At 40.2% G+C, this 26,962-nt stretch overlaps 1 protein-coding gene across 1 annotated transcript in view; it reads right to left on the reverse strand.

The window, feature by feature from the left end:
- Positions 1–26,962, reverse strand: part of NIBAN1 (niban apoptosis regulator 1) — a 160,627-nt gene that overhangs the window by 16,110 nt on the left and 117,555 nt on the right. The window contains exons 6-9 of the mRNA XM_081223507.1: positions 15,231–15,346; positions 8,494–8,598; positions 8,024–8,186; positions 1,900–2,087 (exon numbers count right to left, since the gene is read on the reverse strand). Of these exons, the coding sequence (XP_081079633.1) occupies positions 1,900–2,087; positions 8,024–8,186; positions 8,494–8,598; positions 15,231–15,346 (572 nt within the window). The remainder of the gene's footprint in view (positions 1–1,899; positions 2,088–8,023; positions 8,187–8,493; positions 8,599–15,230; positions 15,347–26,962) is intronic.

A 26,962-nucleotide genomic window follows, 5' to 3' on the forward strand; every position in this document is an offset into this window, starting at 1 on the left:
ACTACTGAGCTTGCATGCCACAACTACTGAAGCCCGTGTGCCTAGAGCCCATCCTCTGCAACAAAGAGTAGCCCCTGCTCACCACAACTAGAGAAAGTCTGCGTGCAGCAACGAACACTCAACATAGCCAAAAATAAATATTAATTAATTAATTAATTTAAAAAGATACAGAAACTTGGTTATTTATAAGAAAAAAAGAGAATTTAACAAGGGCCCACTTTCATTGTGCTTGTAAAAGGAAAATATTACTCCCTTTAAGAAGTGAGTTCTGGAGAACCTCACTGAAGTAGAATTAATGACCAAAAGCATGCTGTCAAACTTGCCCCTTGACATATAATTTGTAATGTGTCTATTTTTTTAAATATCAATTAAACAGACAGGAGAGGAAAAATCGATTGGTTACCACTTTGCTCCTGTAAGATTGGCAGAAGTTAAACAAGTGATTCCCTAATGCTGACGGGAATATAAAGGAGAAAGTCCTCTGCCATGTACAATTGGTAGAATTGTAAAATTTTAATTCTTTTTTTGGGAAGCAAATGGAAACATCAGTTAACATTAGAAATATTCCTACCTTTCAACCTAGCAATCCTGTCCTAGACATCTATCCCATAGAAATAAAAGCATCAAAGTAAATGAATATATATAACAAGATTATTTATTGCAGCTTTGCTCATGGTGCTAGCAACATTTGGATGATTGAATAAATCATGGTGTATTCATACATGAAATATTATGAGGTTATTACAAAAAATGATTTAGAGCTAGAACAGTTAACTTAAAAATTGTTTCACGAGGTATTTTTGAATGAGAAACTGAAAAGCAGAGCAGTATATATAATATAATCCCATTTTTCTAAGAGCAAACTACCTAAAAAAACATAGCCTACAAAATGTGTGTGTTTTATAGGCTATATGAGCATGGAGAAAAGCACAGAACAACATATGCTAAGTTGTTAACACTAGTTTCTTGAGTGGAGGGAGGGGATATGGGGGGAGGAGGGAGAGTAAAGTTAAGTTCAAAAAAAGGCTACAATAAGAAACCTCAATATTTACAAATGATCTTGTTTATATACAATTTTGTGTATGTATGCATTAAAAAAAAAAGAAAGGGAAAGAAACAGGTGTCTGGTTTTATCCACTGACTTGTAGGGATGTCTACCGTGATACGGCAAGTGTAAAACAAAGCTGCCCAGTTATGTCTGTCAGTGATTCTCAAATTTTAGGATACATCAAGTCCTCTGGACGTCTTGTTAAAACAGACTGCTGGGCCCTACCCCAGAGTTTCTGATCTGGTAAATCATCAGTGGGGCCTGAGAATTTACATTTTAGCAGCCATATGATGATGACGATGATGGTCCAAGGACCATACTTTGAGAAACATTGGTTTTTATCATGAGTCCATACTTTTGGAAGCAAACAAACCAACAAACAGAATTTATATAAATGAGGATATACGTGTATATATTTGTATGAACAAGGGAGAAGCAGGTGAAAACACATACTATTAGTTATTTCTGGGAGTTGGAAGTGGAGAGGGCTTAGGAGTTGGGGGCGGACTAAAATTAGGTGGGTATGGGTGATGGTTTTTAATTTTGCCTTTATGTAAGTATTTTTGTATATTGTTTACCTTATACAAGCATGTTATTATTTTTGCGACTTGAAAACCATTAATAAAGGAAAGCAGGTAGATGGATGGATAAATGGATGAATGAATAATGTGTTTGAATGAATCGCAGAAAGGCTAGATGAATAGATGGAAGGGCAGCTGAATGGAAGGAAGGAAAGAAGGAAGGGAGAGAGGGAGGGAGGGAGGAAAGAATGAATGAATGCAGATAAAGACCCACAAAAAGGCAGTCCCAGGCAGACAATTCACACTCCACTCCCTGGCTTCATATCCTACCTCCTTTAGCTGGGCACTGTCTTTGGTGGTCTGAAAGTTCTGGTTAAGTTCATCCACTTCTTTTTCAAAGAGTGAGCGTACTTCACTGAATCCTGAGCTCACCGGTCCCATGAGCTCCTCCAGAATGGATGCCAGGAATGGCTGCACACTCTCTGCACAACTTCTCTCTGCTGGCTGAGCCACCATCGCTGAGGTAGGAAATAGCCAGAAAACTGTGAGTGACGGCAAAATTGGATTCAGAGGCACTGGAGCGGGGCCAGGCTGGACAGTGCCCCACAGAGCCATTTAACAGCCAAGGCAAGCTCAACTGGGCAAGACAGACCAACACAGTGAGTCCTGTGCCAGCAGTCACCAGAATGGAAAACCATCAAAGAGAATCTCTCTTTGAGAATTAGAACGAGGAGAATCTCTCCCCTCCCCAAGATTACCTCTCCCCTGGGATGACATGCATTTTTCTGCTTGGTCCCTATGACTATATAATGCCTATTACAAAAAAAAGAAAATGCCAATGACCCATCTATTTCCTATCAATCATCATCATTATAAATTCATCATTTGTCTTCTAAAAACACAATTTATTAAGTTTTAATTCATTTTTCTAAGAGTTAACCAGTCGATATAATTCAATTTCCCTCCCTGCTTCTCCAGGGCCTTTTTAAAAACTCAAGTACCATCTTTTTGTGGGGCAAATGGAAACAAATTCCAACTGGCTTGCCACTCTGCCTCCCATCCCCACCCCCAATTTTAAAACACATGCTATTTTTTCTGATAATCAAGGATGACATGCTTAGTGACAGAAACATAAAGAGTACAGAAAATCATAAAGAGGGATTTAAAAAAAATGTAACCATACTCTTACTTCCCAGAGGAAATACTGTCGTTTGATTGACTTATTTATTTAATTTTTCAACATCTTTACTGGAGTATAATTGCTTTACAATGGTGTGTTAGTTTCTGCTTTACAACAAAGTGAATCAGTTATACATATACATATGTTCCCATATCTCTTCCCTCTTGCGTCTCCCTCCCTCCCACCCTCCCTATCCCACCCCTCTAGGTGGTCACAAAGCACCGAGCTGATCTCCCTGTGCTATGCGGCTGCTTCCCACTAGCTATCTACCTTACCTTTGGTAGTGTATATATGTCCATGCCACTCTCTCACTTTGTCACAGCTTACCCTTCCCCCTCCCCATATCCTCAAGTCTATTCTCTAGTAGGTCTGTGTCTTTATTCCCGTCTTACCCCTAGGTTCTTCATGACCTTTTTTTTTTTTCTTAGAATCCATATATATGTGTTAGCATACGGTATTTGTTTTTCTCTTTCTGACTTACTTCACTCTGTATGACAGACTCCAGGTCCATCCACCTCACTACAAATAACTCAATTTTGTTTCTTTTTATGGCTGAGTAATATTCCATTGTATATATGTGCCACATCTTCTTTATCCATTCATCCGATGATGGATACTTAGGTTGCTTCCATGTCCTGGCTGTTGTAAATAGAGCTGCAGTGAATATTTTGGTACATGTCTCTTTTTGAATTATGGTTTTCTCTGGGTATATGCCCAGTAGTGGGATTGCTGGGTCGTATGGTAGTTCTATTTTAAGTTTTTAAAGGAACCTCCATACTGTCCTCCATAGTGGCTGTGTCAATTTACATTCCCACCAACAGTGCAAGAGGGTTCCCTTTTCTCCACACCCTCTCCAGCATTTATTGTTTCTAGATTTTTTGATGATGGCCATTCTGACTGGTGTGAGATGATATCTCATTGTAGTTTTGATTTGCATTTCTCTAATGATTAATGATGGTGAGCATTCTTTCATGTATTTGTTGGCAATCTGTATATCTTCTTTGGAGAAATGTCTATTTAGGTCTTCTGCCTATTTTTGGATTGGGTTGTTTGTTTTTGTGATATTGAGCTGCATGAGCTGCTTGTATATTTTGGAGATTAATCCTTTGTCAGTTGCTTCATTTGCAAATATTTTCTCCCATTCTGAGGGTTGTCTTTTGGTCTTGTTTATAGTTTCCTTTGCTGTGCAAAAGCTTTTAAGTTTCGTTAGGTCCCATTTGTTTATGTTTGTTTTTATTTCCATTTCTCTAGGATGTGGGTCAAAAAGAGGAGCGTAGTAAAGGTCCCGATTCATTAAGTCTGGATACGACATGGAAATCTGCATTTCTTTTTAAGTGCTAAGGTGATTCTCATGATTAACCAGGTTTGGAAGCAGCAATGCAGTAAAGGAAGTTTGAGTTGGAGGAGGCTTGAGCTCACTCTGTGGATGGAAGTCTAGCTTTGTGGAACTCTTTAAGTCACCTAACCTCGTACCGGATCAAAGAAGTACAAACTCATCTCAGTGTCCAGGCCCTCATTTTACAGATGTGAAAAAGGGGGCCTGGAGATGTTAGCTGATTCAACCAAGGTCACACTCTAATTTTCAGATCCAGAATTATAATTAAAATATATTTCTTTATTTTTATTGGCAAATAACTTGCTTATGGTGAGACAAATGGCCATGTTCTTATTTCAATTTGCAAAAATATTTCACACAGTTACAAAGGATCAGACTGCATCTTACTCTGAGAATCTGAGATGACCAATACTATTGATACTATGAGTAACTCACAAATATTTGAGATATAAAATATTAACCAGGTCATGCAATTACTAGGGAAAAAGCCCTTTTTATTGTATGATTCAAATATGAAACAAACTATGACTCCTAAAAATAACTTACTTGATACCAAAATGCAAAATTGTTTGCCAGGAAGATAAATGAATTATTTATAAATTAACTCTGAGAGAAGAACTATTTGAAAAGTGTCTAATTGAAATTTCAGAATAATCATGAACACGGGTAATATACATAAAAGATTTAGCAGCTGGCTGATGTCCGCTGCTGCATGGGGGCAGAGAGAGACACAGGGAGGGGTCGTGGAAGGCCATGCTCCTCTCTGCTGGATCCCCCCTTGCCTATGTACCACCATGTGCTCCAGCCCCCTCTCTGTGCCTTTATTCAGTGTTCCTTTCACCTGTGCCTTCCTTCCTCCACCTCTGCTTGTAAACATCCTACTCACCTCTTCAAGGCCCAGTTTAAATTTCACCTACTCAGGACAGCCTAATGCCTGGCACCACCACACAGCTTCCTGAACTATGGTCTGCTGGTGTTTCCTTAATGATCGAATAAATGTTACATCCCACACAGGTATGCTCTGCTATTTTTCAAGGATGCAGAGATGCTGCCGTAATGATTCATGTGTTGTGACACATTAATTCAAGAGCCATACATTAATTCAGTTGAGTAGAGTGATTAAGACAGAAAATGCTGGGGCTGGGGGCTGGGTTTGTCCTGACTGTCACACTCTACCTTTGGAATCTCAGGCAAATTACTTAATCTCTACCTCAGTTTTCTCATCTGTAAAATGGGGAGCATAAGCGTAATTACTCTGAGGGTTATGGTGAGGATTAAATGAGTTCACTGTGTTCAAAGTGCTCAGAACCCTATGTGACCCTCTGGAAGTACTCAGTAACTGTTAGCTCTTACTATACCTGTTAGCATTACCATCAACTGACACTAAAACAGTACTCTCATTGTGAGGAGCCCACATGGTTTCTTGAAGTCGAAATGGTTCCTGCTTAGGAACCGCTGTGCTCTCTGTTCTTGCCTCTTTTATGGCATTTGTAATATTTTTCCTTCTGTTTCAGTATCTGTGACATGCTTTTTATCCTCTTCTACTTGTAAAATCATGTCTTCTTCTTTGACTCTTCATAGACCTTGTATTCAGCAGGAGCAGAATAAATGCTTATTAAATGAGTCAGTATTTGTGGGGCAGAACTTAAGCCAGTTGCTTCACTCTCAAGAGTCATATGGGAAGAAATGGAGAGACTGCTACTTTAATACTCCCAAAGTTGTTTTCTTGAAATCCAAAGTCCTTTATCAATGCAGCCTGATGTGCACTTTCTTGTTTTAAAGGGAGAGAACCAGAGGCCTGGTTACAGTGTGTTTCTGACATTCTGTTTTAAAAAGACCTGATCACAATTTCCTTTCAAGGCTTCCTTTAGGAAACAAAAACTAGTCCAGGGCAGTATATTTTTCCATTTTATGTGAAATATACTGGAGCCACAGAGATTTAGGCAAGAGAGAAAGAGAGACCGGTTTAATTCAGGCCATGAGAATGGCCACTGTTAGGCTCAGCTCAGCTCCAGACAAACAGAATGTATCCGGGGACACGAGCTGGGTGTTGGCAGTTTTAAGCTGTATAAAGCATTTCAATATATAGTCAACTCTAGATCTGTTGAGCTAATAAAGGAATAAGAGATCTGGATAATAGGAAACAGAAAACACTCTGAAGTTAATTTGTATCTGGCTTTAGAAGGCATCACCTGAACAGATAAACAACAGATTCAGACACACACTCCTTTGCTCTAGTTATGCCTCCTCCAACCTCCTCTCAGGAGGACCTGTTAGAAGAGCCTGGAGCGAGCTGGGCTGCAGTATGAACAGGGCCTGAAGTGCAGAGGATAATCCACCAAGCAGAAAATCCCATTAGGTTCTAAGTCTCTTGAGCACAGGAACTGGGTCTTCCCTGTTCACTGCTAAAGCTCCATCGCCTTGCTCAGAAAGCACTTAGTGACTATTTTTTGAATGAATGAGCGAGTGAATAATTTGAAAACTGACTATATAAGAAGATTGCTGATAAACAATCACAGATGAGCTGGCATGCTTTCCCTCTGAAATGATGTTCAGTGTGGTGTGCTTTTGGGGATGCAGGAATGCAGAGCCATAGAATTTTATCCTGTCGGATGCCTCAGAGGTCATCTAAGTTCTCTTGTGTGAAAACACGCAAACTTCTTTCTTTCAAGGGCCAGATACTGAACATTTTCAGCTTTGCCGCCCCTAAGGTCTCAGTTCCAATGACTCAACAGTGCCTTTGTAGCATGAAAGCAGCCTCAGCCAGTACATCAATGAGTGGGCACAGCTGTCTTCCAATAAAATGCTATTTACAGAAATAGGTGGCAGGCCAGCTTTGGCCCAAGGGCCACAGTTTGCTGACCCCAATCTCATGGGCCCTTGTGATTTCAGAGGAGGACACTGAGGCACATAGAAGTCGAGTGACCTCCCTGAGCACACGTGACCAGCTAACATTAGAGCTGGGACTATAGACGGTTCCCTACTTAGGATGGTTTGACTTACGATTTTTCAAGTTTACAGTGGTGTGAAAGCAATAGGCGTTCAGCAGAAACTGTACCTCAAATTCTGAATTTTGACCTTTTCTGGGGCTAGTGATAAGCAGTAAGATTCTCTCTCGTGACGCTGGGCAGTGCCAGCAGCCGCAGTTCCCCGTCAGCCACCGCAACACGAGGGTAAACAACCGATACACTGACAACCATTCTGTACCCAGACAACCTTCTGTTTTTCATCTTTGGTACAGTATTCAATAAATTAAATGAGCTATTCAACACTTTATTATAAAAGAGACTTTGTGTTAGATGATTTTTCCCAACTGTAGGCTAATATAAGTGTTCTGAGCGTGTTTAAGGTAACTAGGCTAAGCTATGGTATTTGGTAGGTTAGATGTATTAAATGCATTTTCAACTTAAGATGGGTTTATTGGCATGTAACCCCATCGTAAGTGGAGGAAGATCTGTAGGATCCAGATTTATTGACTCTAAGCCAAAAGTTTTTTTCTTGTTAAAGGAAAACCCATTTTTCGCTGATTCAGATATTCACTGTGAGTCTGCATATACCAGGCATGGTACTAGGCACTAGGGATACCTGAGTGAACCAGAGCAGCATGGCCCTGCTCTTAGAGAGCTTACAGCAGGGAGAGGGCAGGAGCAGAGCCATTATAATTTGGTATGAGAAGTGCTACATCGGGAGAGGTGCAGGATCAGGATACACAGGCACCACTACAAGGCAAGCGGCAACGCTTCCTCCACCCTGTGTTGTTGAAGTTTCCAGGCGGAGGCCCTTAAGAGCACCACCGGCACGCTCCTATTTCAAGTGTTATCATCTCCTTCCAAGTCCCTCGTTTAATTCTCCTGTGAAACTAGGAATTCTCACTATGTGATGGAGCCTTAGATACACAGCTTATTTCGTTTGTAGGAGCGTGGATTATCTCCACTGACCTTTGATCTTTCCAATTAAAAAGTTCTTTGAGTTCACAATCTGATCCATGTCTGAACGGATGGTGCCTTCCAGGTCTTTCGTCAGAGCCCTGCATTCCTCCTTCAATGCACTTAATCCTTCTGAAACTTGATGCCGAACCAGGTTGTAGGCCTCTTCGAGGAGCTGCAACAGAGAACAACACATAAATTGGGGCTCTGTCGTGCGTCGGCGCGTGAGGGAGTCAAGTAGAGGCGGGTGGGTTAATCGCAGACAATCGCAACATAAACAAAACTGCACACACATTCTCATTTGTCTTTCAAAGTTTGAGTCTGTTTGGATTAGTCCTCATGTAAGTGAGACTGAGCAGACTGGGCAGTTCTCCACCCAGGGAAGGAATTACGTATTAAAAAAAAAAAAAAAACCCTAAAAAGAGAAGGGAAAGGAATGTTCACTTTGAGCAGCACAGCTGCAGAGCAAAATCATCGCTTACACCGAGCCAGGCCCTCTTTCTGTCGTTCTTCTTCCCCTTCATTTTAGGCAGGATGTCTGTCTGAAGGGTTGGCATGAGCTCCTCCATCACCAGGTTACTCAGGATCTGTCAAGAGGAAGAGAGCCTCAGAGCTGGTTCAGTTGGTGACGCCTAAATCTCAGCATCAGGCTAACTGAAGGTGTCATAACTGGCCACCCCCCGTCCTGGCTACATAAGATTGTCCTGTGCTACATGAAATCTGTTAGGTTAATAGTTTAACTCTGGGTCTGAGGCCACACAAATCTCTAGGAAGACAACCCTAGATGGTAAACGTTCTTAAATATCTGCAAGGAACAGTCACGCCTGTTGACATTTTCCCACTGGAAAGGACAAATTCCTCAATTCAAACTTCTACTAGTCAAACTAGAAGAATCTAGCCCATTTAGGATAAGAGGGGGAACTTCAATTATAGATAAGGTATCCTTAGCAAAATTGTGACGGGGGTCAGGCTTGGTTTGGGTGGCTTGAGTTCTTGTCTGTATCCCCTGACACCATCATTTCCCCTGGAGCTTTCTTGGGATCTAAGTGTCTTCATGCTCTTTGTCCCTACTGCACCCTGAATCCCACCTCCATCTTGTTTAAAGTTTAGAAAAAGAAGGGAATAACAAATACTTTGGAACAACTGGACATTGGTGGGATGAGTAGAATATGGGCGGGGGTTGTCTACAGTTTTCAGGGTGTTTTTTAAAAAAATATTGGTCCCAAGTCTTTCCTAAAATGCTGAGGTGAAGCAGCATTTTTGAGGAGTTTAAGAAGAACTTGACATGTGCAAACTCCATAGAAATCAGCAAGTCCAAAAATCAGGTTCAAGTACATAATCAATAATTCATGAACCTCATCTTGCCCAGTGGAGTAAATTCTTGTTTGGAACACATTTGCCCAAGAGTGATGCAAGTGTTGGCATGGGGAGAGTGAGCTGAGAGAGTAAGGACACTGAAGCCAGAACTTCAAATCAACGGGAAATATTGTCTTAGTTTAAAAGTATTAAATTCAAGAATCATAGTAATTGTCCAAATTCATCCTTTTGCAGAGATTGGCTTGAATCTGAGCATGAGCGTGTAAGGGATTTGAAAGATGAAAATGTTATACTGTCCAAAGAAAAAGAACATTCCATTTGGGTGGGCTTATAGTTTTCTTTTAGTCTTTCCCATACAATGTTCCAAGAAATTTGGTTCTATTTTATAACTTAAGGGATTGGAAAGGAAATATGTCTGGAAAAAAAAGGAGGGGGATGGGAGTGGGTTGAAAGCGGGGGGAGGGGGTTGGTGATGAGGGAATAGCTCTGGGGCAGGCAGAGGCCAACTCTGTCTCATCCCAACAGCTCTTCTTCCTGTAAACGTCAGCCCCACCACATCCTGACCTTGTGAGGATCCTCACCTGTCCAGGATCTGCTCTGAGCTTCCCTACCTTGGTTAGCCCTCCATGAGCAGGGTCCAAAGCCCTGGGGCTATCGGAAAGAAAGTAGCTAATCTAATAAAACCAATCATACTAATGAAGGAGTTTCCCCAACCTTCCCTCTTCAGAATAGAATCCACTGAGTTTTACCATAAGGAACCTAAAGATATCTCTCGTGCTTTAAAAAAGGGTGTGTGTGTAAATTTAATTGCTGGGATTTAACTGGGAGATTTTAAAATTCCACCACACATGTACGAAACCAAACCTGGCATTAGGTTGATCGAAACCAAGAAACGCAGGCCCGCTCCCTGAAGGCCACATCACATGTTACCTTCCAGATGCTGCAGCTGTGAGGAAGGTGTGAGGCCCAGAGAGACTGCCCTCCTTCCTGAGGCTGGCCCCATGGTCTGATCAGGCTGTTGGCCTTGTGCCCTTTGTGTTACTCAGCAACCATGGGTGAAAGAATCCATTTAAAAGGGTCACATTCAAGGTCATTAGACAAAAGCCAACCTATGGACAAGACCTAAAAAAATGTGGATAGGGCTTCCCTGGTGGCGCAGTGGTTGAGAGTCCTCCTGCCAATGCAGGGGACACGGGTTCGTGCTGCGCTCCGGGAAGATCCCACATGCCGCGGAGCGGCTGGGCCCGTGAGCCATGGCCGCTGAGCCTGCGCGTCTGGAGCCTGTGCTCCAGAACGGGAGAGGCCACAACAGTGAGAGGCCCGCGTACCGCAAAAAAAAAAAAAAAAAAAAAAAAATTTATGTGGATAGTCTTCTGGTCTTGAAACCACCCTGATCTGTGGGAATTTTGAGCTGTTCTCTTGGCCCATCTGGTTAATTTAAAGGCAAATAATAAGTATACCACATAGCTTGTACTTACATTTTACAAAATGCTTTCCCTCATGACTTCATTTGATACATTTTTTATTAAGTAGAAAATATACTGATGCTTTTACTGGTATACAAATATTTTCACCTTAATAGTCTGTCAGGCAAGTTATTCTAAGATATTTGCTTTGCCTAGACACTTGCCTAAAATAACCATCACCACGAGGGCATGCCATACTTGCTGTGTGAGTCATTACTATGAAGATAATAATGTAACAATGCTGAAAATCTTCTGAATACAGTCCCCTAGGATAGAAGGGGTTAGGACAATGTTATGATTAAGTTCTTAGCAGACATGAAAAAAACTGCAAATAAATTCAGTGCTTTAAACAAAAGATGTCATATTCTCAAACTCAGTTATGCTATGCCCTTTTCTTTAACTACTTGGTAGCTTCTTTGGGGCGCTGACCTCTTTTTCCTGTAGGTCGTAGGACGGACACTGCTTCAGCTCCACATGCAAGCGGTTACAGTGAAGCTTACCCTCACCAGGCCCCACACAGGAAAGTCTTGGAAGTTATTTCCTTTTACCAGCTTCTTAAAGGATCACCTGACATGGCTCAGAATGCATATCTGTCACAGACTGGCTTTGTGACTTGGGCCAACTTCTCTGAATGTTCTTTCTCTCGCCTGGAGGGTACTGGACAAATTATCCTGAAATGCCCTTCCAGCGCTCACATCTTATGAGTCTGTGATTTCACCAAAGAAACTTAGATTCCTGGGGGAGCAAAACTTCATGTTGGGTCACTTGATAACTCCAGATTTTACTGATTTCTTCTCTGGTTTTTGCTTTGTTTTGTTTTCCCCTGTAAGGTATTTTTTTATACAGCAAAATTAGCACCTTCCTGTGACTGCTTTGTGCTAATGCTTTATGATGTCCATATATGAACAGACCCACATATGTACCCACACACACTTCTAAGGCTGCCTTGTTCTCTGGATGCTTCTAGGTATGTCTTGCCTCACCATGATGGCAAGGGATGAGTCATTTCATGCTTTTACACCTTACAGCAATTCACACCTATCAGCCCAAAGTAAAGAGCAGAAAGTCAACAAAAGAAAACAAACTCAATACTTAACTCCCAGAAAGGACTTAGTACCTGCTTTCAATGCAATCGTGAAGGAATGTGAGCTGATGTGAGATTTTGAATGAAAGAAAAAATTAAGTACCCTAGCTAAACTCAAGGAGCTAAATAACTGTTTAACTTGGTATAGTCCCATGGTTGATGTTGATCTTTCACTGGACCAGAAGTCGGAAGCCATCATTTCCTTTGCCATTTATCCACTTAGCATGTGACCAAAACAATCAGCTCCACAAGGCAAGGACCATGCTGCCTTGTCCATCTCTGGTTCACTAGCACCCAGCATAGTGCCTGGAATATAGCAGCTCAATAAATAATTGTTGAATGAATACAACTGGGCAAGTCACTTAATCGCTCTATTCTTCCCTCAGTTTTCTCATTTACAAAATGGAAATAATAACTGCTCTACATATCTCATGAGATTGATAAAACGAACAGAGTGGGCTTCCCTGGTGGCGCAGTCGTTGAGAATCTGCCTGCCAATGCGGGGGACATGGGTTCAAGCCCTGGTCTGGGAAGATCCCACATGCTGTGGAGCAACTAAGCCCGTGCGCCACAACTACTGAGCCTGCGCGTCTGGAGCCTGTGCTCCACAACAAGAGAGGCCGCGATAGTGAGAGGCCTGCACACCACGATGAAGAGTGGCCCCCGCTTGCCGCAACTAGAGAAAGCCCTCGCACAGAAACGAAGACCCAACACAGCCAAAAATAAAAAATTAATTAATAAATTAAAATGTGTCTTAAAAGGAAACATTATAACACCAGGTTTTGGTTTAAAACAAACAAACAAACAAACAAACAAACAAAGAAACAAAAATGAACAGAGTTAGGATTTGAACATAAAAAGTACCATACAATGGCATTTTAATACTGGAACATCTATTAAATATTCATGTTTATATAACAGGCCAATCAATGGCAAATGGTTCAGCCTCCCCTATGCTTTCATTTTTCTTTTTGGCATAAGTATGGATAGTCCTTAATCCTCTCAGATGTATAAATGGATGTGCTTCCTCCAAATATCAGAAACCAAGAATTGATTAAAGTTCTTGAGTAAGTCTCAGGATGGGAAATAAATGAGTTTAGAATCCACCAAAAAAATAAAAATAAAAATAAAGAAAATAAACAAATGGGACCTAATGAAACTTAAAAGCTTTTGCACAGCAAAGGAAACCATAAACAAGACCAAAAGACAACCTTCAGAATGGGAAAAAATATTTGCACACAAAACAACTGACAAAGGATTAATCTCCAAAATTTACAAGCAGCTCTTGCAGCTCAGTATCAAAAAAAACAAACAACCCAATCCAAAAATGGGAAGAAGACCTAAATAGACATTTCTCCAAAGAAGATATACAGATCGCCAACATACACTTGAAAGGATGCTCAACATCACTAATCATTAGAGAAATGCAAATCAAAACAATGAGGTATCACCTCACACCGATCAGAATGGCTATAAGCAAAAAATCTACAAATAAATGCTGGAGAGTGTGTGGAGAAAAGGGAACCCTCTTGTACTGCTGGTGGGAAATGTAAACTGATACAGCCACTATGGAGAACAGTATGGAGGTTCCTTAAAAAACTAAAAATAGAACTACCATACCACCCAGCAATCCCACTACTGGGCATATACCCTGAGGAAACCAAAATTCAAAAAGTCACGTACCACAATGTTCATTGCAGCTCTATTTACAACAGCCAGGACATGGAAGCAACCTAAGTGTCCATCGACAGATGAATGGATAAAGAAGATGTGGCACATGTATACAATGGAATATTACTCAGCCATAAAAAGAAATGGAATTGAGTTATTTGTAGTGAGGTGGATGGACCTAGAGTCTGTCATACAGAGTGAAGTAAGTCAGAAAGAGAAAGATAAATACCATATGCTAACACATATGTATGGAATCTAAGAAAAAAAAAAGGTCATGAAGAACCTAGGGGTAAGATGGGAATAAAGACACAGACCTACTAGAGAATGGACTTGAGGACACGGGGAGGGGGAAGGGTAAGCTGTGACGAAGTGAGAGAGTGGCATGGACATATATACACTACCATCGTAAAATAGATAGCTAGTGGGAAGCAGCTGCATAGCACAGGGAGATCAGCTCGGTGCTTTGTGACCACTTAGAGGGGTGGGATAGGGAGGGTGGGAGGGAGATGCAAGAAGGAGGGAATATGGGGATATATGTATATGTCTAACTGATTCACTTTGTTATAAAGCAGAAACTAACACACCATTGTAGAACAATTATACTCCAATAAAGATGTTAAAAAAAAAAAGAAAAAGGAAGAAGAAGAAAAAGAAGGGGGAGAGGAGGAGGAGAAGATTCTGAGTCATATGGTAAAACAGTAAAGAACAGCCCACTACCACGAGTAAATGTTTTTGGCTTTAGATGTTTAATGACCATACAAAGGCAAGACACCATCTGGCATCTTCCAAATATTGTTCCCTAATAACAAATTTCACACTTGTTATTCTGGGATATGAGGGGAAATTAAAGAATAGCATTCTTGGACCCTGTATGCCTTTAATTAAATAATGCCCATACTCAGCCTCCTCTTCCTGGCTGAATCAGCTATGTGATTGGTGTCCTTATGGAGGATGAGGTCATATCATGAAATACAGTCTCCTTGTAGATTTGTAACAAAGTGCCTGGTACCAAACCAACCAAGACACTTAGCCTATGACTGACATTTAATCAGGGTCTTGGGAAATTATACTGGACCACAGGGAATAGAGTACCAGAAAAGGTAAATGAAACATATAGAAAACTATCTAATGCTTTCAAAATTTGTTTCCTTTAATTACTTCATTTATAAATCATTCCATAGATAAAGACAGCTATTGGCCAAATACTTTTCCAACAGCATCTCATTTAATTCTCACAACCCTTCAACACAAACATTGTCATTCCTATTTTTTTTCAGAGGAGTAACCTGAGACTAAGTTAAATAAGGTTGGCAGGCTTTAACCCAAGTCTTCTGACCTAAAGCCCCACCACACAATTTGCACTATGCCACACTGCTCACATTTGCTTCTAGTCTGGAAGCACGAGGTCATTTGAGAGAATATGCATTTTCCAGAAAGAAACTGGAAGTAGCTCTTCCATTGCAGTTGCAGTATTTTGGGCTGCCCTATTTAGTACCTGGTCTGGAGGTCTTTAGAGGTGTCCAATAGTTGGCTGACCAAACACTTCTAGACAATGAGAGAAATGGCCTTTGGAACCACATCCTCCACGCTTGCAACTTTTTAAATTTGCTTGTTTATTATGACCCTGACCTCCTACCACTCAGATGGAAAATAGGATCCAAAATTCTGAGCCCCTTGTTACCTGGACTTCATCCCCAGTGATCATTTCCCACGAGCCATAGTGTCCCTTCTCCTGTCGGAAGAATTGCACAGCTTCTAAAAAGGCTTGGACTTCAAATGTCGTCTGCTTCATATAATCTAAAAGAAAGAGGCAAGGGCATTTAGCAAACAAAACCACTTTATTTTATATTTTTCCATGGTTCAGAGACCTAGCATTACCTGAATATTACAAGGGATAGAATTATGAGACACAAAAAAGTTAAGCAAGTACTGAATTCCAAATTCATCTGCAGGTGTGTATCACATGACTTGCTCACTATACCAGCTGATTAATTCTATCAGTTACTAGACATGCTGGTTACGACCAGAGCAAATCTATCCCCCTTTATCTCTCTTGTATTTCCCTCAGACACCCAGGCACTTAGTGGCTTTATGCCACCAACTATAACACCTCAGTAAGGCACACTATTCCTCTAAGTGCCTCATGTACCCAAGGTATCCCCTCCCAGTTTCCCAAATAAAACTCCAATTTCTCTGTGACCTGATATCAACTTTCTGTCAAAAGGACATCAATATAATAGGCTGATTTATACAAATGAAGGATAATAATTGCTAACACATATAGCAAGATACTGTTCTTCTAAGCATGTTACATATTTCATTGAAACCTCACAAAAACCTCTGAGGTGAGTATTATTATCATCTCCAGCTTGTAGATGAGGAGACTATAGCACAGAAAGCACAGAAAGGTGAATTAATTGCCAAAGGTCATATACCAATAAGGGTATGAACTCAGATAGTTTGACACAAGAGCCTGCTTCTAAGCACTACACTATACTACCTCACATACTAGTTTTTTGATTTGCCTTTCCAAACATATTGGATTTTAAAAGGTGTTATATCTGAGAGGTAATATCCTACCACAAAGGAATAGATACCTAATGGTATAGGATTTTTAAGCATGCTAAATGGCCTTCCTAGAATTCCACAAATCATACCGTGCATGCAAATACCTTCATTTCTGCAATGGACTGAATGCTTGTGTCTCCTAAAATTCATATGTTGAAACCCTAATCCCCAATGTAATGATATTTGGAGATGGAGGTTTTGGGAGGCAATTAGGTCATGAAGGTAGAGCCCTCATGTTGGACTTAAGCCCTTATTAGACAAGGCTCGCTCTCTTGCTCTCTCTCTCTTCTCTTTCTCTGTCTCTGTCCAGACACTGGATCTGCCACTGCCTTGATCTTGGACTTCCAAGACTATGGTATTTTTGTTAGAGCAGCCCAAACTGACCAAGAGAATTTTCATCACATAAAACTAGCTCATGCGGGCTTCCCTGGTGGCGCAGTGGTTGAGAATCTGCCTGCCAATGCAGGGGACACGGGTTCAAGCCCTGGTTTGGGAAGATCCCACATGCCGCGGAGCAACTAGGCCCGTGAGCCACAACTACTGAGCCTGCGCGTCTGGAGCCTGTGCTTCGCAACAAGAGAGGCCGCGATAGTGAGAGGCCCGCGCACCGCGATGAAGAGTGACCCCCACTTGCCACAACTAGAGAAAGCCCTCGCACAGAAACGAAGACCCAACATAGCAAAAATAAATAAATAAATTAATTTTAAAAAATCTTAAAAAAAAACACTAGCTCATGGAGGATACAGTGATAACCGAATTATAGAAATATTAGCAGGAAAGTGAATTTTAGAAATAATCTAATCTAACAATAAAGAAATCAAATCTTAGAAAATGGAAATAAAGTAGGCAAAGTGAAGTGACTGAAAGGGTCAAGTCTCCTGCCTCCTGCTTCTCCCCTAATAGGACACAAAGTTCTCTTGCTAATAGCATATGATCTGTATTAATAGAACAATATTAGATAGGTCAGTTGAAGGCAGCTGATTCACTGGTGGGGGGGACGTTCAGAGCTTTAAGCCAGTAGGATTGCTCAGTCAAGGATTCAGTGGTTGATTTGGGGACTGAGCAGAACTAAAAGAGCATCAATCTGCTCTAAAAGGGGACAATCAATTAATGGATTGTAGATGACTCTTTTCAGATCGGCTTTCTAGGTCATAAACCTCAGGAGCGTGGAAAAGAGAAAATACAACTCAAGGAATAGCCTCTATAAGAGTACAAGCAAAATTCTTCACAGTGAAGATACCATGAAGCCCAGAAGCTCCACCTTCAAAAATGTGGAACAGTAACTGACATTTCTAATATCAACATAAAGATTTAGTTAAAATCTAAATCAGAAAAAGGGCATGTCCCAAGAATCAGGTTTTCAAATTGAAGTGTTTTCTTCCTTGTCATTTATTTATTTATTTATTTTGGTTTGGCAATTGATTTAGTGTTTAATCTTAGAGGTCTGGAAAACACAAGTTAAGGTCTTGGTATAAAATTGACAACAAGGGGGCTGTGATATGGGGCTCAGTACACTGGGAGGAACTATACCAATTGAGATGGAAACTGTAATTACTACATTGAGATTCAAAACTGACTCATGTGCTCTTATTTTTAACAGCTGTTTTCATTTCCAGTCTAAGGAAACAAAGAGATGGAAGAAAATGTGGTACTTAGATGGAGTGAGTATTGCCAGACCCACGAGCCTGGGAATGAGGTTTAAGTTCTTCAAGTCCTTACAAGAAGCATCAATTTACTTCTTTCTCCCCTAGCTGACCTCAGTAACCAGAGGAGGTATCTGAAATCATGGCCATACCATCTATATCTATATACATATATATGTAAAGAAAACTATGACACTCCCTCTGATGGCTGCTTTTTCAAAGACCTTTAGAGAAAACAACTGAAGAAATGAGATTTGGAGGCAATGATGTGGGAGCCAGAGAGAAGTCAAGGAAGAAGTGGAAGAGCTAGAATGCAGCAGTGGTGCAGGATGAGGCATCTTAATATAGGCGGAGAAGAAAAGTATTAGCAATCAAATGAACCATAAAGGAAATTATAGTCATTGAACAGTAGTAATGAAGTTTAAAAGAATAAGGGCATGAATCTCCATTCTGGACTCTACCATTAAGCCAGACTTACACTGGATTTTAACTACTCTTTTTCCTTATGGTAAAAAGGACCTAATCACTGATTTCATCATTAGATTTTTAGATTATAAAAGGATTAAAGTAATTTATATAAAACTTTTAGAACACTACCTGTCACATAATAAGTTGCTTTATGGATATTGGTTCTCATGATTATAAACAAAGTCCAAAAGAAACTGCCAGATCATTAAGGAAATAAAGACAAAGGTTTGCTTTGTAAAGGACAGAGCTACATTGCAATGCTCATATGATCTTCACTTCTTCTAAGTTGTTTGCAAAGGCATTGCTGAACTCAGCCAGAATGTACAGGTGTTTGAAAGAAACCAGATTTTCAGTTATTTAATCTGCTTCCTGCCACAGATCCCATGGGAACAAATTCTGGGATCATAATCACCCATGCTCCTGCCAACAGGAACTTGAGAGTTAGTTCCATGGCCCCCAGAATCAACAATGGTTTTTGATCTTTCGGCCCTCTCCTGCAAGCTGACTTAGAAAAATGGCAGGCATCAGCTCAAACTCTACTTTTCCAACATGCTGTAGTCATGAGGATGCTCAAGGAGACAGACGTGCTGGGGAGAACTTAGGCATCATTAAATGCAGCTCCTTCAATTTACGGATGAGGAAACTGGAAGAAGAAATGGTTAATTTCTTAGCTGAAGGTCACACAGCTAGCTGGTCAGAATCAGAGCCAAGAGTTGAAAAAGTGGCTCTGGCATGTCATAAGCAGCCTTGGCATTCATGCTTACTTAAATCATAGACTATGAGAGTTAGAACTGATCTCAAAGGTCACCCACCCCAAGCTCTTTTCAATGCTGGGAGCCTTCAGAATCCCTGAGACACTCATCCAGGCTTAGCTTGAATATTTCCAGTGACAGGAGGCTCACAATTTAATGAAATAGTCTTTTTTGTCACTGAACTGTTGTAATTATTTGAAAATTTTTCCTTCTGTTGAGCCAAAATCTGTTTCCATGAACTCATTAATCCTGCTTCTGCCTTTCAGAGCAAAATAGACAAGTTTACTCTTCTTCCATATGGTAACTAAAAGATAGCTGAGTATCCTTATTTTCCTGCAATCATTCTTTAAACAATATAGTTTGGGGATTTTTAAAAACTTGGCCCTCCTTTTTTCTTCCTTCCCTTAGTGACCAATTTGAATCTGTCAATATCTTTCTTAAATTTGGACCTAGACTGAATACAACACAAAGAGTATTGTCTAACTAGTGCAAATTAGGTAAAGTAGAAAGATCACTTTCCTTTTTCTGGTCCCTAACCTCTTTTTTAATCAACCATAGCATACTGTTGGCTCATACATTTCCTGTAGTCCAATAAAATCCTGACAACTTTTTCATAAAAAAACCCTTGTCAGTCTAAGCCTTTTCTAACCCATACTTCTGCTTTTGATTTTGAAGTGCAGGCTTTAACATTACCCCTATTAAGTTACAACTTACCGTGATCAGTTCAGTGCCCTAGAGCCTGCCAAAATCATTAAAAAATTGTAATTCTGTCCCCAGAGTCCCTTTTACCTTGGTATCATTCGAAAATTTGGTGGGCTTAACCTTCTGTGTTTCTATCCAACTCACTGACAAAAACATTCATCAGATCAAAGGTGAGGACAGAGCCCTGGGAAACTCTAAACATTTTAGGAGACATGTGGGAGACACATCTTGGCCATTCACTCAACAATCACATCCTCGGGACCAAGACTATTATTGAAAATAGAAAATAGACTATGTCTATTTTCCTTATTCCCTCCCTAGTTCTAATCTGTGCAGCTGCATGGAAAACTCATATTTGGGAGACATGATTAAGGACTTTTGCAAGGGAAAGAAAGCTTCTCTAGGCCCCTTGGGGACAATTATTCAGGGGGCCAGCCAGAGAGAAATCGTTTTTGGTTTTTTTCCACTTATATGGATTTACTGCATGTCTGAGTCAACTGAAACGCCAAAGCTCCAAGGCCTATGTAGTCATTCTGGATTTTGACTCTGGCTGCTGTGTCGGGACTCCCTGACTCGGGCTGGGTTTGGAAGCTGCCTTGTTATTTTATTTTATTGGTAAATGGTGCCAAGCCATGTTAGCTGATCTGCCTGGTGATTTGTGAAAGTTATGTAACAGCATTACTCACTACACTGCTATGGGGTTCATCTCACTAATGTATGCTTCCAAACTGTCTTCAGCTTCAGGTCATATGTTGTCTTTTTTTAGGAGACCTGCGGCAAGGCTGTTTGTCCTAGTTTCTCTTCCAGAGCAGAGAAGCAGCACTGGGGAAAGTAACCAACATTTACTGAATACTATCATGGAGTATGAACCATAAGAGATGTTTACACAGACTATCTCTTATAATCCTTCCAATAATCCCATTAGGTAGGAATTCATATTCCCACTTTAAGGCTGACAAAGAAACTGAGTTTCAGAAAGGTTAACTAATCTGTTTAAGCTAGTATATGGACAAGCAAGGCCTATTTGCTTCTAATGTCCTGTTATAACACTCTATGGTTTTATTTTTTATTTATTTTTTGCTGTACGCGGGCCTCCCACTATTGTGGCCTCTCCCGTTGTGGAGCACAGGCTCCGGACGCGCAGGCCCAGCGGCCATGGCTCACGGGCCCAGCCGCTCCGCGCCACGCGGGATCCTCCCGGAAGAGGGCACGAACCCGCATCCCCCGCATCAGCAGGCGGACTCTCAACCACTGCGCCACCAGGGAAGCCCCTATGGTTTTATTTTTTTAACTTTTTATTTTGAGATAATCATAGATTCACATTTTTATAAGAAATAATACAGAGATATCCAATATATCCTCACCCAGTTTTCCCTAATGGAAATATCTTGCAAAAGCTATAGTACAATATCACAAGCAGGAAATCGACACTGATTCAATCTAGCCACCTTATTCAGATTTCATCAGTTTTACATGCACAGGGGTGGGGTGTGTGTTGTGGTTTAACTTTTAAATTATTTTATTTTATTTTTTTATATCTTTATTGGAATATAACTGCTTTACAATGTTGTTAGTTTCTGCTGTATAACAAAGTGAATCAGCTGTATGTATACATATATCCCCATATCCCCTCCCTCTTGTGTCTCCCTCCCACCCTCCCAATCCCACCCTTCTAGGTTGTTACAAAGCATCGAGCTTATCTCCCTGTTCTATGCAGCAGCTTCCCATTAGCCATCCATTTTATAAAGTTATTTTAAATTTTATTTCTTTCTCAAAGTTTAGAATCATGTAATTCTGGAATTTGACTATATCACAGGGATCATTTAGTCCAAACCACTCATTTAATTAGTGAGCAGATTGAGGGCAAGACAGAATGTGATATGCATTAAAGAAAACCCTCTCATTGGAATTAAAAATGAATGATGTCTGTTCTAATGAAATGGTAATAAAAGTTTTTATTTTTATTAAAAAACTTATTTATTCATGACCAACTTAAGCAAATATTTATTACCAAATTGTAAATAATAACTCTTATGAGAACTAGCCCCAGGTTTACTTAGAAGTCCCTGAATAGTATTCTGTAAACTGCCAGATGAAAATATTCATCTACTGGCCAAATCATGTCTGTGTTAGTGAGCACAGATCTACCAGGAAGAGAAGAGGAATAAGCCAAGAAAGAATGTACACTTCCTGAAGATCCAGGGACCCCAGAATGAATTATAATGGTGTTACTCTAGTTGAAAATACAAAGATATGAGAACTCACTCTGAGGATATAAAAGCCTTCTTAAATAAATGGAAAAAAGGTGTTTCTATTGTTTTGATAGAATGTTTTAACCATGCAGAAAAACTGTATGCCTCATCTAGCTAAAAGTGGTACATCTCATGAATTTTTGACTTGTCAATAAATATTAAAAGGCTGTTTATTAACACAGAAAATGAAGTGGGGATTACTAAAACAAGTGAAGACTAACCTCATTTCCTTTAAATAAATTACATTGGTAGAATAGCTACCACTGACTTTGGAGACATCCTGCATCTAGATTTTAGCAAGACAAATATTAGAGTTTTGCATAATTTTGACTGACACACTGAAGAAATTTAGATTAGTTGATAATGCAAACAAACATAATGAAGTAGGTAAACAGCCTAAATGATGGGTGCTGGTTAAAGGGCTGATGCTACTGACATCTTAGAGGAAAACATTTTCAATTACTTAGAAAAGGTAATATATAGACAGACAGACAGATAGAGATAGATAGGTAACCAGGGTTTCACTTAACTGTGAGCTCAGTACAAGTCAGTGGTATGATACAGTTGTACATAAAGCAGGGGAGGTTGGACCACAGGAATGTGGAATATACCAAAGACAATGACGGTTATAGATAGATTCTGAGATACACTACTCTGAGCTTATCATTATATACTTCCAGCTCATGCTGAGCAACAGAATATTTTACAAAAAATTTAAAAATAAAGAAAAAAGGTGGAGTATTCTGAAGAAGACCAAGTAAATGAGGAATCTCACGGCCTTGGAAAGAAAAAACCTAGAGGGAAGAATTCTTTATCTGTGTGAAGATCTGCAATGTAAAAGAGGACTGGATTTGTTCCTTGTAGATTCCAGATACTAGAGTCAGGATAGAATGGTCCAAAGTAGAGTGTGGCAGATTTTGACTCAATATTTTGACTCAAAATTTCTAACAATTAGATTTATCTTAGAGTGAAATAGGCTCCAATAAGTTGTCAAAAGTTCCCCTCCCGGGCTTCCCTGGTGGCGCAGTGGTTGAGAGTCCGCCTGCCGATGCAGGAGACACGGGTTCGTGCCCTGGTCCGGGAAGATCCCACATGCCGCAGAGCGGCTAAGCCCGTGAGCCATGGCCGCTGAGCCTGTGCTCCGCAACGGGAGAGTCCACAACAGTGAGAGGCCCGCGTACCGCAAAAAAAAAAAAAAAAAAAAAAGTTCCCCTCCAAGAGGAAGTGCTCCATCAGGGCTGAGTTACCTTGTAGAAGGTGTACAGACTTGCTTAAATCTCTCTATTATATACTATCATGACATTGTGTACCTCCTCACCATAGCACTTAGAACAATTATAATTTCATAGTTGTTAGTATAATCATTTTAATATGCCTTTTCCCTAGACTGTAAGCTCTAGGAAGACAGGAGACTGTTGTTTGCATTCATCACTGCATCCTCAATCCCTGGTCTAGTGTCTGGCACATAAGATAGAAAGAGAAAGAGGGAAAAGAAATGAGGGAAGGAAGGAGGAAAGAAAGAGAGGAAGGGAGAAAGGGAGGAAGGGAGGGATTCAAATACTAGAGAGGGCTGGATTAAATCTCCTTATAAATTTCCTTCTAAACTGAGATTTCTGGATTACAAACAAAACCCAAGCACTGCAAATGAATCACATTCTCTTAATGAGTCTTTTCCCTACCGTTGTAAAGAATTTCTGAAGGAAATGGATGTCCTCATCCCAATGCTTCTCGGACTTTGGTGAGCATCACAATCCCTTGCAGGACTTGCTGAAGCAGACTGTTGGGCCCCACCCCAGAGTCTCTGATTCAGCAGGTGTGAACTAGGGCCCAAGAATGTGCATTTCTAACAAGCTCTCCAAGTGATTCTGCTGCAGGTGGTTTACAGACCAGATTTTGAGAAAACAAATTACAGAGAAGGAAGAGATACAGTAGAAGACCGTGGCTCTTGAATGCTTAGGGTCTTAATGAGGGTTTTCCCTCATTATCAGGTTAAGAAATGTCCCCTCTGTCAACTGCTCACCTATTTAACACAAATGAACCCTTCTACTTACTCAAAGTGATGTATAAAAATAGTACTATGACGAAGATTTATCAGAGGTATGTGGATAAGGAGCCACTTTAGGCAGGTTCATAAGGACATCATCTCATGCAACTAGAACTCTACCCGTGGAAGGGAACTCCCACTCACTTCAGAGGCAATCATCATTGTCTGGACATAAATCCTCAGATGCAACCCTAGTTAAACCTCATTTTCCCTTTTTTGGTACTCAGTGGATATGTGGACTATATCTTCTGTGGCAGCCTTCTTTTCTTCAGCATATATTATCTCACTTCATTTTTCTTAATTTTTTTCAAAGTCTCAAAGAGATAAAAATGACCTATGCTCTCATCTCTTCCAAAGAGATGAGAGAGTCTCAAATGCTGCAGAATAGAACATATTATATCCTTTATTCAAATCAGAACTATCAGGTGGGATATAGGTCAGTTCTTGATTATCTTTGTTGACTAAGGAAAGCGATGACAATGATAATTCTTAAAACTTTGTTTGCTTCTGTAATTTTATTTTATTTTATTTTATTTTTGCGGTACGCGGGCCTCTCACTGTTGTGGCCTCTCCCGTTGCGGAGCACAGGCTCCGGACGCGCAGGCTCAGCGGCCATGGCTCACGGGCCCAGCTGCTCCGTGGCATGTGGGATCTTCCCGGACCGGGACACAAACCCGTGTCCCCTGCACCGGCAGAAGGACTCTCAACCACTGCGCCACCAGGGAAGCCCTGCTTCTGTATTTTGTGTCTACATTTTAATTCAGAAGAGTCTGATGTCCCAGTGATTCACCCTCTATTAAAACATAGAACAAAGTTGCCTGATGGGGAACCAATTTGTGCTCGGGTCGTCCTCCTTCCTTACTTTAAGTGATGGCATCTCAGACCGATGCTGGTTGAAACTACTCCCTTCCTTTTCCTTCTTTTGCTCCTTCCCCAGCTCCACCACCCCTACATGTGCAGTCACATGTATGCACACGTGTACACACACCCAGAAACAAATCTTTCCCTGGGCTGCGTGAAGTAATCAATACTGGCTCTAAAGGTTTCCCCCAGGGTAACAGAAGGGAAAGTGGGAGGGCAAAGAGACTCTAGACCAGCGCTGTCTGGTAGAAATATAATGAAAGCCACATACGCGATTTTAAATTTTATAGTAGCCACATCATAAAAGTGAAAAGAAAGTTAAGATTAATTATATATTTTATTTAAACCAATATATCCAAAATATGTAAGCAATATAAAAATTATTAATGAAATAGTTTACATTCTTTCTTTTTCTTTTTTTTTTTTACTAAGTTTTCGAAATCTGGTGAGTGTTTTACACTTTCAGCACATTTCATTTCGGACTATCCACGTTTCGAGTGATCAGTAGCCGCATGTGGCTAGTGGCCACCGTGTTAGACTGCACAGCTCTGAATGTTCATGGTTTAAGTTCGATTGTTTATCTGAGTGGGGGCAGAGGAAGGAGGCAATAAAAGAGGGCACGCCACTGCACGCCTGAACGGTATTCAAGCAGCATGATTGCAAAGGAGATGTATTCAGATGTATTCCTACTCTAAATCAATAAAGAAGGAAGAAACCTGACTTTATCTTTAATTCATCATTACACACATAGCACAGTTCGTCTACCAGAATAATCCTAGGAGCACAATAATGCACAAAAATAAGAAATAAGATGACTTGCAACAAGTCCTTATATGGATTAAGGTTAGAGTTTAAGACCCTTGACAATTATATCTCACTCATAAGTCCTGCCCCATGGGCAGTGAGGAATCCTTATGGCTTTAACTTTGAGGGCTCTCTAACAACAATGCCGTATCATAATAGTTCTGCATAGTGTGGCTAACCACCAACGGACATATTAGATGAGATCATTTCCAAACAGGATACAGCCTTACAACAATCTGCTATATTTGTAGCAGCAAATTGTTCACCCCTCTCTTATGTTCCACCAAAAAGAAAAAAACAGTTAAAATGCTTGATGGATTTAGGTGCCTCCTGTTCCTATTGTAGACAATCTCAGTAGTTGCTATAGACTTGAATTACATGATGTAATCAACTCATTCCATGGAACTATTTGAAAGAATTGGCCTGATGATCTAATTCTCTTATGGTAAAACAGAGAAAGAGGAAATAAAAAGAAAACCTCAATTCCTGTGTTGGAAGTATGAAAGCTTCTGAATGCATGAGAGAAAGAGAGAGAGAGAGAACATGCATGCACATCTCTTACCTTGATGTGTTAGTTATAAGCAAATACCTCTTGAGTATTCACAGCTCTTAATGGTATTTTTACCACTAAAGAAGACATGATGGAATCATAGAACTAGAATGGACTTTTAATGTCTAGTTCATTTCTCTACTAGTAGGGTAGCATTTATTTATTCAATAACTGAAATACTACATAAATTATTCCAGACCTATGATCATTATTCATAATAGTAAAAGCTAATACTTATTAAGTAGTACATTCCATGTGTGGGTTTACAAATCAAAATTAATCAAGTTTAAGTCATTCAGAAGACATTCTCTCAGTCTTTCCATACATCACATTTTAGAACACAAGAGTTCTCGTTCTCAGGCAGTTCTCCCTTATGGGGGACCTACATTTCTCATGTTACAATTGAGAACATTTCTGCAAGTAGCATCTTCAATGGAGTTAGAAACACCATTGGAAAATCATTATTGTGTCTTCCCAGACCTTTTCTTTCAAGCTGGGTAATACAAGTATCTCTAAGATTCCTTGCAGTTTTTATTTTTCAACCCCATACTTACATTTTTGAATCTCCTCTGATAGCATTCTACAACTCCACATTTCTTAAGTTTTAGGCTCCCTATTTAACTTAATATTAATATAACCTTATTTAATATAAACTTATTTTATACTGCAGCCTGCCCTGACCCTTTCACTTCCAGCACCCTTAAACCCCCTTAATCTCCCCTACTATTTTTCAATAGCACTTATAACCTTTTATCATATTTCATAATTT

Source organism: Mesoplodon bidens, assembly GCF_964165515.1.
Source record: "Mesoplodon bidens genome assembly, chromosome: 2".
NCBI classification, from domain to species: domain Eukaryota; kingdom Metazoa; phylum Chordata; class Mammalia; order Artiodactyla; family Ziphiidae; genus Mesoplodon; species Mesoplodon bidens.